Raw genomic sequence first — 17,449 nt, forward strand, 5'->3', positions numbered from 1 at the left:
ATCTTGTTCTCTCTGTATTGGGCAATCTCAAAGTTAGCTTTTAGCTGACTTATGAAAGTGAATGTGTACACTGACCTTCTAGATAAGGTCAAATGGCATCAGTTTCCATCCGAGAGTTTAAATGTAGACTTAAATAATATTGAACTTATATTTATAGCCCTTCTTTGACAAGAAACCAAAATGTTCATTTCCATGAGAAACGAAAGAGGAACAAAGTAGTTCTGCTTTTCCACCTCCTGTCTCCCAAGTCCTAAGCCTGGCCCAGTGTGAGCCTCCCGCTTCCCACTTTCTGTAGTCCCTCTTCTGAGGGAGGAGGGAGCCAACCAGGAAGGATTCTCCTTGGTGAGGGAGTGGGGGTTGGGTTGAGGATGAAAGATTTTCATTTCTGAACTGCCCTGAGTAACTTGGTCCAAATGCCAGTATTCCTCCTTGGCTAATATGCTTATTGGCATTTGGACCAAGTTACACAGCTAATGTTTTACTCAACAGGACAGCAAAAAGGAGAGATGGGAGATGTCAAAGAAAGTTTTCTCTATGTATGTCCCTTACCTTCTCTGCCCCTCCTACACAAAAGGTAACTGTTCAGCTCAGGATTAGAAAAGAAAGCCCCGATGCCCTGGGTTGTGCAAGATAAATGCTTGTGGGCCTGTGAATATTCTGTGACACTTCTATTACTGGAGATAAGAAGATCTGAGCGATAACAAGAAATGACAGGAGTGCCAGGTTCTCCATTTTCAGTGCAAACCATTTATTTGAGTCCACTCTACTATTCTATAAAATGCAGATTTCTATTTCTAAAGCACAGAACATTGAAACTTTAATATTAACTGAAGATCTCCTAGTTGGTTGTACTTAGGAGTGGGTACTGCAAGCATGACAATTAATCTCATGTATAAAAGGTTTATTACTAAGGCAGTTTACGAAATAAAACCACCAGAAAGTTTCCAATGTGCGTGTCCAGCTCAGTGTAATACTAATAGTTGCACAAGTTTCTGTCTTCTGAGGTGCTGGTAATGATACTTAATATTTCATGAGCTTAAAAGCAGATGATTCAAGAATATCATAATTTCATACTACTCAAAGCATTTTGTTTTATAGCTCCAGAAATACGCTAGTAAATTAAAAAGTATACTTGATATAATAAATCCAGATCTTGGAAGGCTAACATTTAAAGCAGTGATATATCACAATAGTCTAAGCTTCAGGTTGATAATAATGAATTTATAAGAGGTGGCTTTTCTTTGTCTCCCTCTCCTGCCTCACCGAGACCTCATTTTTCCAAGCCCCAGACCCATGAAGACTTTGCAGCACAGCTGCCGTCCGTTGGTGGAGCGCCAGGAATCTTCCATTGTCCTCTACCCGTGACCTGTGAAAATTCTCCCACCATATCCAGCTCTCTTCTTCATTTGGGATATCTTGGTTAATAGAGCTGTAATAATATATACCAAACTTGGTTTACCAATCTCAAAAGGGCCGAAGAACAACAGAATATCTACATGAAAATGGTAGTGAATGTAATGTAATCTTTTTTCTTTTTGATCATCCCTTCAGGAATCAGATGCCTGCAATGGGCTTCTGGAAACAGGAGTTACAAATGCGATGAAGCCATACCATTTGCTAGCTAATAGAGATCTGGCTGATCGAGTGTTAGATAACAGAATGTGATATATCTTACATTAGGGAAGGGCAAAAGTAGGTTGCATAATTGCCACGGTATCCAAAACAAAACAAAACAAAAACAAAAACAAGAAACTAAAAACAAAAACCCCAGAGCCAAGAGTTCTCATTTTAGCCACAGTAGCCTTATGGTTCTAGAACACACCTGTGGGTAATAGGGTATAAAATGGTCACTCTGGCTTTCATAGGGGGAAAGGATGGTGACTGTTCCTTTTGGAATTTTTCCCCGTAGGGAGTGAAAGTCGGTGTCTGCAGTTCCCTCTTGAATGGAGGTGGGCCTGGAGGGGAAGGAAAGGATTAGAAGTCACTCCTGCCAACCCACAAAGCTTCCCAGATTTTCCCACCATAGGGATATAGCAACTTAGTGAGAAAGTAAGAGGGGCTTAGGTCTGCATGAGTAAGAAGTTTTTGAAGGGGAAGAGCTTGTAAAAACTAGTTTGTGAAGTATCTAAACATCTTTACAAAAAAGGAAAACATGTTAGATTTTAAGCAGTGTATGGTATTATCATTTACTGTGTCTTGATTTTAGATTGAACCTCCACCTGAAACAAAAATGCAAACTACGTTTGTTTTAAGGCGACAATGTTTGTAACTTTGGGTTACTAATCCTATTTGTATTTAAAAGTTTGTAGTTCATATTTTTTGGGGGGGGATTGTTACATAGTTCTAGGGAAGAGATTATATTAGGGGGAAAAAAAGCAACATCTCATCCTTCTGCTCTGAATCAGGAAGACAACGCAGTGAAGCTACTGGGCTAGCTTAGGTGTGGAGGACTCTAAAATTAGTCATGGCTAAAAACCTAGAATTCAAGGTCATTTCTAAGTGAACTGTTTTAATCTCAAAGTCAAAGCCTGAATTAAAATTTGCAGTGATTTTTTTTCCTGTCAAAGCAAGGAGGTTTATAATAAGTAACATTAGTTTTTAACTGAATTTTTAAAACTTCAACATAAAAAAAGTATGAACCATGTCTGGTCTATTATATTATTCATGTAGTTCGTAGTAATTGCACCCCATAAATCAAAATCACTAACTGTAGTTTTAAAAACTTGCTTTCTTTGATAAGATTAGTGAAAAATAAACATACCAACAAAGATATGCAAAAAAAATTACCAATTTCTCCTATCTTGACAAATCTCCAGGTCACTGTATTTCAGTCGTTTTTGGGTATCATTTGAAAAGTGCTTTTCACCAAAGTGTTCATTCTTAGTTTCTTCACGATGTGTGTTATGTGCACGTGTAAGAGAATAGAGAGGTTTTGATGATACTAGAACCTTGACAATTCTTGCCAATTACGAATAACATGTAAAAATATTTGACACTTCACAGGTGAAATAGCCCAATATTTGGTATGTGCTCATAATTTAGCATATGATGAAAAGCCAAACTATCAAATGCTCAAGAAAATCCTGAACCCAGGTGGAATACCTTTAGGACCATTGGAATTTTCCACTAGAGAGACTGTAAATGTGCATACTTCAAACAATCAAAAAGTAAGTAATTTAGTCCCTAGGATCCTATGATTACCTTCCCTGCAGCTTTTCTACCAAATGAAGTTGTTTGGGGTCTCAAAAGGAGTCTGACAACCCAGTCTCTTGCTTATTATATGTAATTCCTACTTCTCCTCACTCAGTTCCAAGAAATTTTGTTGCAAGTCCTTTGAGCTGTTGTCTCTTAGAGAGAAACAGTAGGATCCATGGCCGATTTACTGTACTACTACAGAAATACAGCAGGGACTGATGTCCCAGAGATACAACCAGAGTTAGATTAAAGGCTAATCTTTATTTGCTGTTTTTCATCAGCTTTCTTTAGTTACTGCCCTCTGGTTTTGCTTACCAGTTTGGCCATAATTTGGTGGCAATAACCATGATAGTCTTAGATTTAACCAGATGACTTTTATGTACTGATATTTCAATCTCACTAACCTTCCAAAAAGATTTTTTTTTTTTAAGTTACACCTTCTCATCCTTTACTCTGTAATCTTCCAACTCACATCAACTTAAAAAAATAGAACTTGAAACAATACACAAGAATTAGGACTTCTAACATTTCTCAGAGGGCGGGGGGACCTCGAGACTGCTGTGAGTGGCCTTACCGGACAGGCATCCAGATGTCCAGTCCTTCCTTGATACGGTCCATACGCAAAAGATGGGGGGGCTTTTTTTCCTGATGCGTGTACAATAAGGTAGGGTCAGGATGCCATTCATTTTTAATATTTCTTATGAACTTTGGATCATCGCAAGCGTTCATGAGCCAAGAATGCAGGCTGCAAACTAATGTGACTGATAGGCTGCGAGATGAATGGTGAGTCAAGTATCAGTGCACAGATGGTTCTGATTTGCTGAATTTTGTAGCTGCTGCAACTGAAGACATAAAATATCCTTCTAGTCATAAATTAGCTCTTTGGAAGCAAAACCTTGGCACCAGAGCTTTACAACCTTCAATTAGTAGGGAAAGAAGTATTTGAATGACTGTGGTATTGACATCTGTAGGCCTGCATAGTAATCATTCCTAATAGAAGAGAATATCTGTTTGAGGAGGTTTTGCATGGCTAATTAACTACCAGTGAGAATATGTAATTTTTTCATGATCTCCTGATTGTCACCTTTCTCTCATGATACAATTACATTTTATTGTAGCAAATGCCTCACAAACCAATTGTCAGCACTATTTACGTATTGCAGAAGGCAGAACAAAAGTTCATGTTTAATAAAAAGCCAGTGGATTTTGATCTTGGTAATTACTGAGACTTATTTTAACAGTTTTATTGACTTTTGTGTTTTTATCACTTTTGCAACAAAACAAAGAGCCATTTCCTTAAAATAGTATTTCCCTTGCAATAATGGTCACCACTTAATCTACACTAATTTAAGTAGATTTTTTCCTTTTTTGTAGTTTTTCAGTTTCATAAACTTAATTGAAATATAAAAGAAGCCATTTTAAAAACTGATAGTTATATCCTCTGATGTAAAATTCTAATTATTATCCACCAGAATTTTCAGTTTCATCAAATTCAAAGGATGTTTGTTGTGAAACCATTTTTATATGCAGAGAATAGAACATAAAACATTTTTTTCCAATGAGCTTCAATCAAAAAAATTTCTTCCCTTTTGATTAGATCACTTTGATTATGAGTAAAAAGAAAACAGTAAGAATAATGTGCAATCTTAAGACCTTAGTTAATTTCTAACAGTATGACCAGCCCCAGTGTATAGACAGTAAGATGATTTGGGGGTATATTCCACAGCAGATCAGTATTTATTGAATAATGACTTTATTTCTGTAGTAGTTTAAGTGCACAGATATATTTAATAGTCATAATATAAAAATGGGTTCACCCTGTGGCTAAACCCAAAGTATCTTAATTTTTATTTTTAAAGTTTACAGATTTTGTAATGTGCAAAAACCAAACTCGAAAATGTTTAAAAGCAAAATATGACAATATAAACTGTCATGTACTCAGTTTCCCTGAATGATACAACTATAGAATAGTTTCCGCAATTGACTGCTTCCATAACAAAAATCATGTTAGGTCCAGAATGAATACCAATCACACGGCTCCAAATTTCTCTCTTTTTAATCACAGACAGAATCCCCTTATTAGTAACTAAAAACATTTTTTGTTACTTCATACATGGATTACTGTAGTTATTTAACAGAATATTGAATGAATTGTAGACTTACACTTTTTGGACAAAGATACTTAAAAAGAAGTCAGTACAATGAATCATGGAACACTACATCAAAAACTAATGATGTACTGTATGGTGACTAACATAACATAATAAAAAATTTTAAAAAGTGGAGCAGAAAACATATACAGTTAGATAAATAAAATATTTCTATCATTCAGTATTCAAAAAAAGTTTTGAATGTTTCATTTTTTTAAATGTTATTTCCCTTAGTATAAGTTGTGTCTTTTAAATTTAGTATTCCTAACAAAAATATGTTTTTGTTAGGTATTAGAAAATAGCACATCACCATAAGAATCTTGGCAAACTTACAGCATCTTTTTGGGAAAAAAAAAAAGGGGGTAGTTTTCCAACACTGGGTTTTACTAGGCATCATAAACTGTTCCCGGTAAACTGAGCCTAGCCTTGCACAAGTCCTCAAATACTGTTACTGGAGTTAAATTGGAAATGAATTTTTGTCAAGACAGGAGAGACATTGAAATTTTTCCCTGAAAAGCAAATCTTTTGGGGCATTTGCCTCAATCAAAATGATGGTCTGTACGGCTGAAATCACTCTTCAGTAGCTCTGATGGCTCCTGAGGTAACATTGTCAAATTAGAAGAATCTATCATCAGGGCTACCACAGTCTATTTATGCCTTCCACTGGGATTTAATGTCCAGAATTCACTGAAGGAAACCGTATTTCAGGAAGAATGCTTATAGAGGTGAGCTAAAGCTCTAGAATCCCCAGATGAGAATGCTGAAGCCAAGTTGGAAAACCAAGGCCCCCCTTCAACCCTTGAATAAGCTGCTTCTTCAAGAGCCAGTAGTGAACCCTTTTATCCACTTACCGTGTCTTCCTCCCTGTTGGGACGCCTGGATCCATACTGTCATGGCACAGAGACCTGGGCATAATGAGCCACCCAGCCTTCCTAAACGCTCTACCTAGACAGAGGAGTAGCTGTAGGACAGAGTGAAAATGTTCAAGCTGTCCTACATCTCAGACAAGTAAAAGTTTGTCCTTCCATTTACCCTAAACCTGAGGGTCCCACAGCAAAATCAGGGGTGAATATATTATTATGGGTTGTAGTAATCTTTGTATTGAACTTAAAAATTTGTCAAATTCTTTCTTTTTTTTTTTTTTTAAGATTTTATTTATTTATTTGACAGAGATAGAGACAGCCAGCGAGAGAGGGAACACAAGCAGGGGGAGTGGGAGAGGAAGAAGCAGGCTCATAGCGGAGGAGCCTGATGTGGGGCTCGATCCCGTAACGCCGGGATCACGCCCTGAGCCGAAGGCAGACGCTTAACCGCTGTGCCACCCAGGCGCCCCTGTCAAATTCTTTCTTGAACCTTCTCGAAATAATTCTATTAAGCTTGTCTTCATATTTATATTCTGTGTGAGAAAAGGAGAGTATAAATTCTCAATTATGAGCATATTTTTGACTTACTGAATTTTAGGATGCCCAAAGTATTCCCGATTTCTTAGAACACCGTGAAGTGCTGGTGGAAAATTAAGTAAAAGATACCTTATTTGAATAGCCACTTTCTTGAAAATGATACATATTTGGACAGTATCATTTTATTTGATTATGTGAGATGCCCAGAGTGTTTCCTTGTACTTACTTTTATGTCTTTGAGAAAAGTTTTACCCCTGTTCACAGTTGAGAGTAAAGCTTAATCATCATCCCATTTCACTCTTATGGTTTTAGAAGTTTCCCTAGAAATAGAAATTTTTCATAAACTGGATATCATTTTGTTTATTAGCTAGAAGTGCTTATGGCAGCACAACCTAGCCATCCGGCCAACTGACAGCAGATCCAGGAGGCATCATCTCTTCCAGAAAGCCTCACGGAGGACTGAATATACTAGATCAAATTTTGTTTGTACATCAGAGGCTCCCAGGCCAAAAATCATTATACTTAAAGTGCCTAGCATCCAGGAGGTGTTAAAAACCTCAGTTAATATCTCAACTAATCCTTTTTATAATAAAACACGTTTTCACAATGATTGGCAAGACAGTCTTTTATTAGGATGAATGGTGTACAAAGCCTTGGGAAACCCTTTGTTTCACACTCGTGCTATGATGAGCATTTATCACCAAGATGACTTCAGTGGGAGAGTGACTCAGAAGGTGGTTACACATGAATTTTCCCAGTAGTTTGGGAGAGTTGAGTGGTGAAAATAAAGAAACCCTGAGTGATGAGGGAACAATTCCAATTGTCAAGCTACTGAAAAGCAATGGCTTTGCTATCCTTTGAGAAGCTGGGATCCAGGAGGAGGAGTGAATAAAGAATGGTGTTGTGACAGCTTAGACCTAGCCACAAAACACCAGCATATTTTAAAGGGAAGGAGTGAACACATTTGGCAATAGAAGCTAAAAATTGGGAGACTACAAATTAAGGCTCTGCTTGCCCAGCCAATGTAATTCATTCTCCATTTTGGCACTGGCTACTCCATTATTTCCCCTTGTGCTGTTCCTATCTTCTGCCCCCTATTTAACCCATGAAAAAAAGGTGATAGCACTTTCAGCCGCTGGAAACATGAGGCTGCTGAGCAAATACTTCACATAAGGGTCTTCACTGTGGCTTTCAATCTTCCAGCTCTATTGTGGGGTCTGCCCTTCTATTTCCGTGTCTACTTCAAGGTTATTAAGAGTCAGTCATCCCCCAGAACACACCGTGGTGTGAAAAAGAAACCTTAGAGACAGCAGGCTTTTGTAGAACTTAACCTCTGATACTGATACACAGTACCAGGTGACATGAACTGTGACTCGTCCACTCAAAGGTTAAATTACCTGTATAAAAAAGTAAGCAACATCATAAGCTCCTTTTATACATTCACATTAATTAGGCTGTCTTCAATGATAGAAAACTAAGATTCTAATTAATAAGAATTTAAACTAAAAAGATGTACTGGATCCACTCCCAGCAAAGGTTAATAATGAATTCATGTGCAGTTTGAGAATGTGACAGTTTTCTGTAAAAATGCCGTTTTCAATAAGCAAGTTATCTGTAGAGATAATTTCTAAAGAGCGTACAACAGTGACACTAATTTTAATTGGTCTTGTACTATTGATGAGAAAGGGTCTGGATCTTGCCAACTACTATATCTTTCCACAACATCCATTTGTTGGTTTCCTCTTTATTTCTTCCTTTTCCCAAAACTTGGCAAGTTTAGAATTTTCAAGAATCTGGATATGAATCCTTTTTTTTTTTTTTTTACAAGTGTCAAAAGTGTTCATTATACATTATTATTCTCTATCAACAGGTTGTTTCTGGAAAGGCTGCTACAAAGCAAGTCAATCAGATGCAAAATAGGTTAATAGAAAAAAACATCCATGGTGAGAGAAGTGCTGAGACCTGCTTCACAGGGAGGAAAGTGCAAAAAGAGGAGCCGCTGACCGGATTGCTTAACAGTGAGACAACTCAGGTGAGGGGCTTTTTGTTGCTGCTTTTTTCCTTCGTGTTGCATTAGAATATGCTCTTTGGGAATAAAGACATATTTTCTCCGGTGGGCCAAGGTTGTATGGTTTTGTTAAATGAGAAGGGGCAGAAAAATATCCTATCCAGTGGCTAAAATCAAAGCAGCCGACACCAGTCATCATAGAAACAGAACAACAGTGAGCACACTTGCGTACAGATCGCTTTCTTTAGCCCAAGAATGTAATGAAGTGCACTTAAATTTTTTATGCCATCTATGATCCATTAGGGACTCTTAACATATTCCATACTCTTATATGGGTTTCTCCAGTCTCGCCCTTATAATCAAATGTAAGTGAAGAGTTTCCCTGTCAATATGGTTGTATTTTAAAATGATGTATCTTTTAACGTTATTCGATCATTTGGTCAGGTAGTGACTTACCTTTAGCAGAGGACTCATCCAAGCAATAGCAGAAGTCTTTCCTGATCTAACCATTTTTTGACAGGAAGGAGAAGCATACAATTTTTTCCAAAATGACCACCATTGTATACGATTTATACACCATAATTTTCCTCCAAACGATTTGAGGTAGTTTAAAATGTGAAACAGGATATTTTAATGCCCCCATCTTCTATCTCCCAACCCTCCCTGCCCCTCAGATTGGTATATCAGGCAGCTGGGATGTTAATCACTAAACTGAACACTGAATTTGGCTCTGAACTTCTTGGCAGCCAAGGCAAGGATTAGACGTATACAAGCTGGGCATTTCTTATCCAACCAGCAAGCATGCACATTTATCCAGAGAATGCTTTTTTAGTACTAATAAGAATCTTTTGCAGTTACAGTTCCCATTTGTAAAATTACAAATATTCCTTGGTGACAAAATGTTGAGACTCTTGAGTGTTCTTTTTCAGTCCTTACTGTCCACCAGAATCACTTATGTATGGAGGTAGGGAGGGACTATAGAAAAAACTGATGTCCAGGTTCCAAGCAAAGCCATGGATCTAATTGGGGTGGCATTGGGATACACGTGTGCAGATTTTTATCATTCCAGAAAGCTCTTTGTGCCCTTTCTCAGTTAGTCCCTTTTGCCCCCAGACAACCACTGTTCTGATACTCTGACGTTCATCACTAGGCTAGTTTAGCTTCTTCTAGAAAGTCACATACCATGTAGTCACACAGTATGCACTCTTGTGTCTGGCTTCTTTCACTCAGCAGGTTTTTTTGAAGTTCATCCGTATTGCTGCCTATATCAGTCCTCTGTTCTTTTTCTTGTTGAGTAGTACTCCATTACGGAACGGCATCGAAATTCATATATCCACTCTCCCATTAATGATACCTGGGCTGCCCCTGGCTCTAGCCATCATGAATAATGTTGCTACGACATTGTGACACAGTCCTTCTAGAATACGTTTTGTTTGTCCTGAGAAGTGGAGCTGCTGATTCTCAGGGCAGATGTTCAACTTTGTAACAAGCTGACCAGTACTGCCATTTTACACTCCCACCAGTGATCCCGGGTCCTCTCCAACGTTTGCTTTGGTCTTTTTAATTTTAGCCATTCCAACATTTATGTATTAGTATCTCTGTGGATTCCAGTTATTAATAATTGTGGGCACTTTTTCATGTGCTGACTGCCCATTCATGTATCTTTTGTGAAATGTCTTGATCCATTTTTATGTGGATGATTGTCTCTTTATTACTGAGTTGTAGGAATTCTTCGTACATCCGTATTGCGGATATATTCTAGTGTGCAGCCTGCCTATTCATTTCTTTAACAGTGTCTTCAATGAGCGAAAACTGTTTATTTTTATTTGAAGTTCAATTTATCAATTTTTTTTTCCGTGAAGAAACCTGAGAAAACTTTGCCTATCTCAGGGTTATAGTTTGCTATATATTTTTAAAAAGGCTTATAGTTTTAGCTTTCATTTGAGTCAATGAGCTGTCTCAAATCATTCTTGTATATGGTGTAAGAGATTAAGATTCCTTCTTTTACATTATAGAGAGCCAGTTGTCTCAGCACCATGTGTAAGAAGATTTTCTTTTCCTAATTAAATTTCACTGGAATCTTTTTTCAGAAGTCAGCTGACAGTATAAGTAATGGTCTGTTTCTGGACTCTCTCTTCTCTTCTGTCAATCTGTTTGTCCTTACACCAAAACCACACTGCATCAATTACTGCAGCTTTACAAATTCTGAAATTAGTAGAAGTCCTTCAACCCTTTTCTTCAAGAATGCATTGGCCAGTTTGTCTATTTCCACTAAAAAGCACAATGGGATTTTGATTGTGACTCCACTGAGATCCCAGCCATACTTTTGAGTCTTCCAACACATGAAACTGATACTTCTCTCCATTTATGTAGATCTTTAATTTCTCTCAACAGTGTTTGGTAGTTTTTGGTGTAGATATCTTTTACATTTTCCATTAAAATTATCTCTAAATATTTTAAATTCCATTGTAAATATCATTTTGTATATTGACCTTGCGTCTTGGCATCTTTCTAAATTCACTTTTTAATTTAGTAGTTTTTTGATAGATTCTTAACATTTTCTACATAATCAGTCATGTTTGTGAATGGAGTTTTACTTCCTCCTTTCCAACATGTATGCCTTTTGTATCTTTTTTTCATGCTTTATTACACCTGCCATGACCTCTAATACTACATCAAGAGTGGGCATCCTTGCTTTGTTCCTGTTCTTTGGTGGAAAATATGATGTTAGCTGTCGGTTTTTCCTAAATGCCCTTTATCAGGTTGAAGAAATTTCATTGTAGTTTGTTGAAAGAAAACAAAATTTAAGTCATGAGTGTATATTAAGTAATTTTTCGGGATCTGCTGATCATGATTTTTCTCCTTTACTAGTATAATGAATTACATTGACTTTTGAATATTAAATCAACCTTTCGTCTCTGGGATAAACCCCATTTAGTCATGATGTGTTATCATGCTGAATTCAGTTTTCTATTGATGAGCGATCTTGATCTGTAATTTCTTTCCTCCTAATATCCTTCCTTGTGTGGTTTTGTTTTCAGGTCATGATATCAGTTGGAAGTTTCTATTTTCAGGAAGTGTCTTACTAAAACTTGTCTTTCATAAATATTTAATAGAATTTACCAAGAAAATCATCTGAGTCTAGAGTTTTGTTGTAGGAAAATTTTTAATTATGAATTTACTCTAACAGCTATAATGAAATTATTAGATTTTCTTCTTGTGTCAACTTTGGTAATATGTATCTTTCAAGGAATTTGTCTCATCTAAGTTGTCAAATTTCTCAGCACTATGTAGTTCATGATATTCTTATTATCCTTTTAACATCTTCGGTATTCATTTTGATGTCCCTTCTTTCATTCTTGATAATGGTAACTTCTTAGTTTCTTTTTTCTTTCTTTTTCTTTTTTGATAGTCTAGCTAGATGCCTATCATTTTTATTGACCTTTTCAAAAACCTGATTTTTGGATTTGTTTATTTAGCTACTGTTGATTTTTTTTTTTTGCTAATTTCCATTCTTTATCATTTCCTGCCTTCTACTTATTTTAGGTACTCTTTTCTTTTAAGCTTCATAAGATAAAAGCTAAAATTAATTTTAAGTCTCTTTTCTAAAATATAAGGTGTGGCGCCTGGGTGGCACAGTCGGTTAAGCATCTGACTTGGTTTTGGCTCAGGTAGTGATTTTGGCTTCATGGGATTGAGGCCCACGTTGGGCTCTGCACTCAACGTGGAGTCCGCTTGAGACTCTCTTTGCGGACCCCCACGCACAGGTGTGCTCACACGCGCTTATGCACGGGCTCTCAAATCTTTTAAAAAAATAAAACATATAAAGCTATAAAAATTTTTAAGCAGTGCTTTGATTTAGTCCACAAATTTTGATACGTTGTTTCACTGTTGTTCAGTTAAATATATTTTCTAATTTCCCTTGACTTATTCTTTGACCCAATGAATTATTTAGAAGTATGCTTTTTAAATTCCTAAATTTTTTGAGATTTTCTTTGTATCTTTTTACTTCTAATTTAACTGTTATTATCAGAACATATTCTGTATTCTTGCAGTCCTTTAAAATACACTGAAACTTGTTTTATGGCCAAGAAGAAGAATTAGTTTGGTGAATGTTCCTTGTGTATTTGTAACAAATGTTCTGAAGTTTGGCGTTTACTATTCTAGAAATGTTGATTAGGTTAAATTGTTTGACAGTGTTGTTCAAACCTATATCCTTACTCTTGTTTTATTTTGTCCTCCTGTTTATCACTTAATCACAAAGGAATGTTAAAATCTTCAACCATAAAGTGTGCATTTGTCTATTTTTCCTTTAGTTCCATGTTTGCTTAATGGATTTTGATGCTCTGTTAATAGGTATGTACAGATTCAGAACTGTTACATCTTGCTGGTGAAATATGTTTATCACTGTGAAACATCTTTCTTGTATCTGTCAGTATTCTTTATCTTGAATTCTACTTTGATTTGATTTTAATAATTCCAGCCTTCCTATATTAGTTCACATGGTGCACCCTTTTCCATCCTTTTATTTTTAATGTTTGTTTTGTATTTTCTGTGTCTTTGTGTATGTGAGTGCTTTTGTAAATAACAGAGTTTGTCTTGCTTTTTTTGTACAACCTCACAAACTTCCTTTTGATATTATCCATTTCCATTTAATGTAGTCATTGTAGTTGAGTTAAATTTACAATCTCACTATTTGATTTCTTTTTGCCCTGTTTATTTTTTGTCACTTTTTACCTCCCTCCTGCTTTCTTTTGGAATAATGGAGAATTTGTCTCTCATCTCTTCAATTTTTAAACTATACTTCTTGGGGCTCTTTTTTGGTTTCTTGGTTTTTGTTTTTGTTGTAGTAGGTACTTTAGTCTAGCAAGCTATGGCCTATGGGCCAAATTCAGCAAGCCACCTATTTTTGTAAATATTTATATTACAACCTAGCCATACTTATTCACTAAGTCTCGTACATATTGTCTGTGGCTACTTTCATGCGCTAATGGCAAAGCTGAGTAACTGTAGCATAGACTGCATGCCTCCAAAATCCTAAAATATTTACTATCTGCCCTTTAAAGGGAAAGTTTACAAACTCCTGCTCTAAAACCACTGTAAGAGAAATATAATGTAAGCCACATAAGTTAATTTTAAAGAAACAGGTAAAGTTTACTTTAATAATATACTCTAACTAAACAAATATCCAAAAAATTATAATTGTAATAAAAATTGAGACATTTTACATTCATTTTTTCATACGAAGTCTTCAAAATCTGGTGTGTTTTATACTAACAGCACACCTACATTCAGACTAGCCATATTCCAAGTGTTCAAGTCATATGTGGTCAGTGGCTACTATATTAGCTTAGCTCTAGAAATTACATCTTTAACTTCTCATCCCACAATCTACTTTGACTTAATATACCACTTCATATATAAGGTAAGAACCTTGTGAAAACACATTTCCATTTATCCCCCCATCCTTTTTGCTATCGTCATACATTTCGTTTTTATGAAATTAATATGTAATTAATTCCATAATGCAGTTACTATTGTGCTTTAAAAAATCAGTTTTATTTCAAATTAAAGGAAGAAGAAAAAAGTCAAATATCCCCATATTTACTGTTGTTGGAATTCTTCAGACCTTCCATAGATTTGAGTTTACAGTTGGTTCATTTCCCTTCCTCCTAAAAAAATTCCTTTAGGGACACCTGGGTGGCTCAGTCTATTAGGTGTGCAAACTCTTGGTTTTAACTCAGGTCATGATCTCGTTCTGAGATTAAGACATGTGTCAGACTCCCCACTCACTGGGGAATCTGCTTGTCTCCCTCTCTCTTTCTCTGCCCCTCCTCCCACTTGTGCTCTTTCTCCCTTTCCCTTGAAAATAATAAATAAATCTTTTTAAAAAAAAATTCCATTAACATTTATTGTAGTGTATGTTTCCTGGAGACTAATTCTCTCACTTCTTGTCTGTCTGAAAATATCTTTATTTCAACTTTATTTTTGGTGTGGGGAGAGCTGGAACTATTTTACTTCTGAATTTATTAACATAAAATTTATTAACATTTAAATTGCAACACTCAAGACATTGCAAAAATAATAGAGAGCTCCCATGTACCCTTCACCCAGCTTCCCCAATGACCATCTTATAACCATAGTATGATTTTCAAAACCAAGAACATTGGTATATTACTGTAAAATACCTTATTGGTCATCAGTTTTTACATGCATTTGTGTGTACGTTCCTATGAAATTGCATTACATGTATAGAGTAACCACAGTTACTCTACAGAACTGTTATAGAAAGAAACTCCCTCGCAAAGAAACTTCTGTGTGTTGCTTTATAGGGACACCTTCCCCCTTATCTTAATCCCTGAAAAGCACTGATTAACGTTCTGCATTACTATAATTGATATCTTGAGCATGTTGTAAACATCAAATTATATACTATGTACCTTGCTGAGATGGGCTTTATTTCATTCACCTTAATGCTCTAAAGATCTGAGTTTTGCATGTATCAGTAGTTTAGTTCATTCCTTTTTATTAAAAACTACTTGGTAAAGTATGGATGTAGTGTTGAAGAACATGTGAGTTGTTTCCAGTTTTTCACCCTTCACCATTTAGTATGATGTTAGCTGTAGATTTTTGGTAGGTGTTCTTTATCAAGTTCATAAAGCTCACCTGCATTTCTAGTGTATTAAGAGTTATCATGAATGGGTATTGAATTTTATCAAATGGTTTTCTGTATCAATTAATATGATTTGATTTTTCAGCTTTATACTGTCACCATGGTGGATGACATTGATTAGTGTTTGAATCAAAACACTGAACTAGCCTTACATTCCTTGGATAAACCCCACCAGGTCATAGTGTATTGTTCTTTTCATATATTGCTGGATTCAATTTGCTACTATTTTGTTGTTGAGACCTTTTACATCTGTTAATGAGGACTATTGGTATATAGTTTTCTTTTTATTTCTGTGGCTTTATCTGGTTTTGGTATCATGGCAGTGCTGACTTCATAAATGAGAAGTCTTCCTTCTAATTTCTGGAAGAGAATGAGTAGAATTGGTGTTGTTTCTTTATCTTTCTCTCTCTCTCTCTCTCTCTTTTTGCGGGGGGGGGGGGGAGGTGTTGTGTTGTTTTTTTTTTGTTTTTTTTTTTTAATGTTTGATAATTCTCCAGTGAAATCATCTGGGCCTCGAGAGTTTTCCTTTTTAACTATGAATTCAAATATCAAGAGTGGTCAAACTTCTCTGCAAAAAGCCAGATAGTTAAATATTTAGGTTTTACAGGTCACATAGTCTCTGTTACAACTACTGAGCTGTGCATTGTAGCACAAAAGCATATACAATATGTAAACAAATGAGTATAGCTGAGTTGAGTACCAATAAGATTTTATGACACTGAAGTTTGAATTCCATAAAATTCTCAAATGTCACAAAATATTTTTTCCAACCATTTAAATATGTAAAATTCATTGTTGGTAGCTCTACAAAAACAGGTGGGACTGTGGACCACAGTTTACCAACCCCTAACGTGTTTCATCTTGAATTAGTTTTGATTATTTGTGGTTTTCTAAGAACTGGTCCATTTCATCTAAGGGGTTACATTTTTATGTGTAGAAATGTTCACAGTATTCCCTTATTTAAATCCTGTAAATGGCTGTATAAACTGTAGAAATATTTCTTTCTAGATATTGATAATTTATCAAATTTTTTTTGGTCTTTTCAAAGAATGAACTTTTTTCTTTTTCTATTGTCAATTTCATTGATTTCTGCTCTTCTTTCTGCTATGGATTTTTCTTTTTCTAGTTTCTTGAGATGGAAACTTAAGTCTAATTATTGAGTTGAGACTTCTCTTTTTTTCTAGGTATTTAATATTACAGATTTCACTTCTGGCACTGTTAGACATATTCCATATATTTTGATATATTTTCATTTACTTTAATATGTTTTTAAGTTTATCTTGGGTCTCTGACCTATTCAGAAAAATGTTTTTATTTTTTTTAAGATTTTATTTGAGAGAGAGTGAGAACAAGTGGGGAGAGGGCCAAGGAGAGGGAGACGTGGGCTCCCCCCTGAGCAGGGAGCTGACGTGGGGCTCGATCCCGGGATCCTGAGATCATGACCTGAGCTGAAGGCAGACACTTAACCGGCTGAGGCACCCAGGTACCCCAGAATGTTTTTAAATTTTCAAGTGTTTGTGGAGACTTTCCCATTCTTTCAGCTTGATTCTTGGTTTATTTTCCTTTTTCTTTCTCTATTTTGGGTGGAAGGTTAGACTATTGTTTTTAGCCCTTTCATTTTTTGTAATGTAAGTATTTAATGCTATAAATGTTCTGTTAAGTCCTGATTTAACTACATCCCATAAATCCTCATGTATTGTATTTTTAATTTTGTACTTTTTCATAAGACTTTTGATGCCTTAGCTATTAGAGGAATGTGTTAATTTCTAAGTGAAGATTTTTTTCCCATTTTCTTTGTTACTGATTTCTAATTTATATTATTGTCTGAGAATATACTGTGTGTAATTTGTTTTGAATTTGTTAAGGTTTATTTTATGACCCAGGGTCTGGTCTATCTTGGTGAATGTTCCGATGGCAATTGAAAAGAACATGCATTCTACTGTTTTGACATGGCGTGCTCTACAAATGTCAGTTAGATCCCACTGGTTTCTGGTGTCAGTTTTTCTCTATAGCTTAGCTAGTT

The 17,449-nt window shown here is 35.8% G+C and overlaps 1 protein-coding gene across 3 annotated transcripts in view; it reads left to right on the plus strand.

The window, feature by feature from the left end:
• The window catches only part of VRK2 (VRK serine/threonine kinase 2), a 114,834-nt gene that overhangs the window by 90,905 nt on the left and 6,480 nt on the right, over window positions 1-17,449 (plus strand). For 2 of the 3 annotated variants that reach the window (XM_048222459.2, XM_026485453.4), the window contains exons 11-12: window positions 3,004-3,167; window positions 8,616-8,777. In XM_048222459.2, coding sequence (XP_048078416.2) covers window positions 3,004-3,167; window positions 8,616-8,777 — 326 coding nt within the window. Of the gene's footprint in view, window positions 1-3,003; window positions 3,168-8,615; window positions 8,778-16,751; window positions 16,960-17,449 lie in introns of those variants that run through there. The other variant, XM_057309446.1, reaches the window with a different exon arrangement.

The sequence above is a fragment of the Ursus arctos genome, unplaced genomic scaffold (genome assembly GCF_023065955.2).
Source record: "Ursus arctos isolate Adak ecotype North America unplaced genomic scaffold, UrsArc2.0 scaffold_8, whole genome shotgun sequence".
NCBI classification, from domain to species: domain Eukaryota; kingdom Metazoa; phylum Chordata; class Mammalia; order Carnivora; family Ursidae; genus Ursus; species Ursus arctos.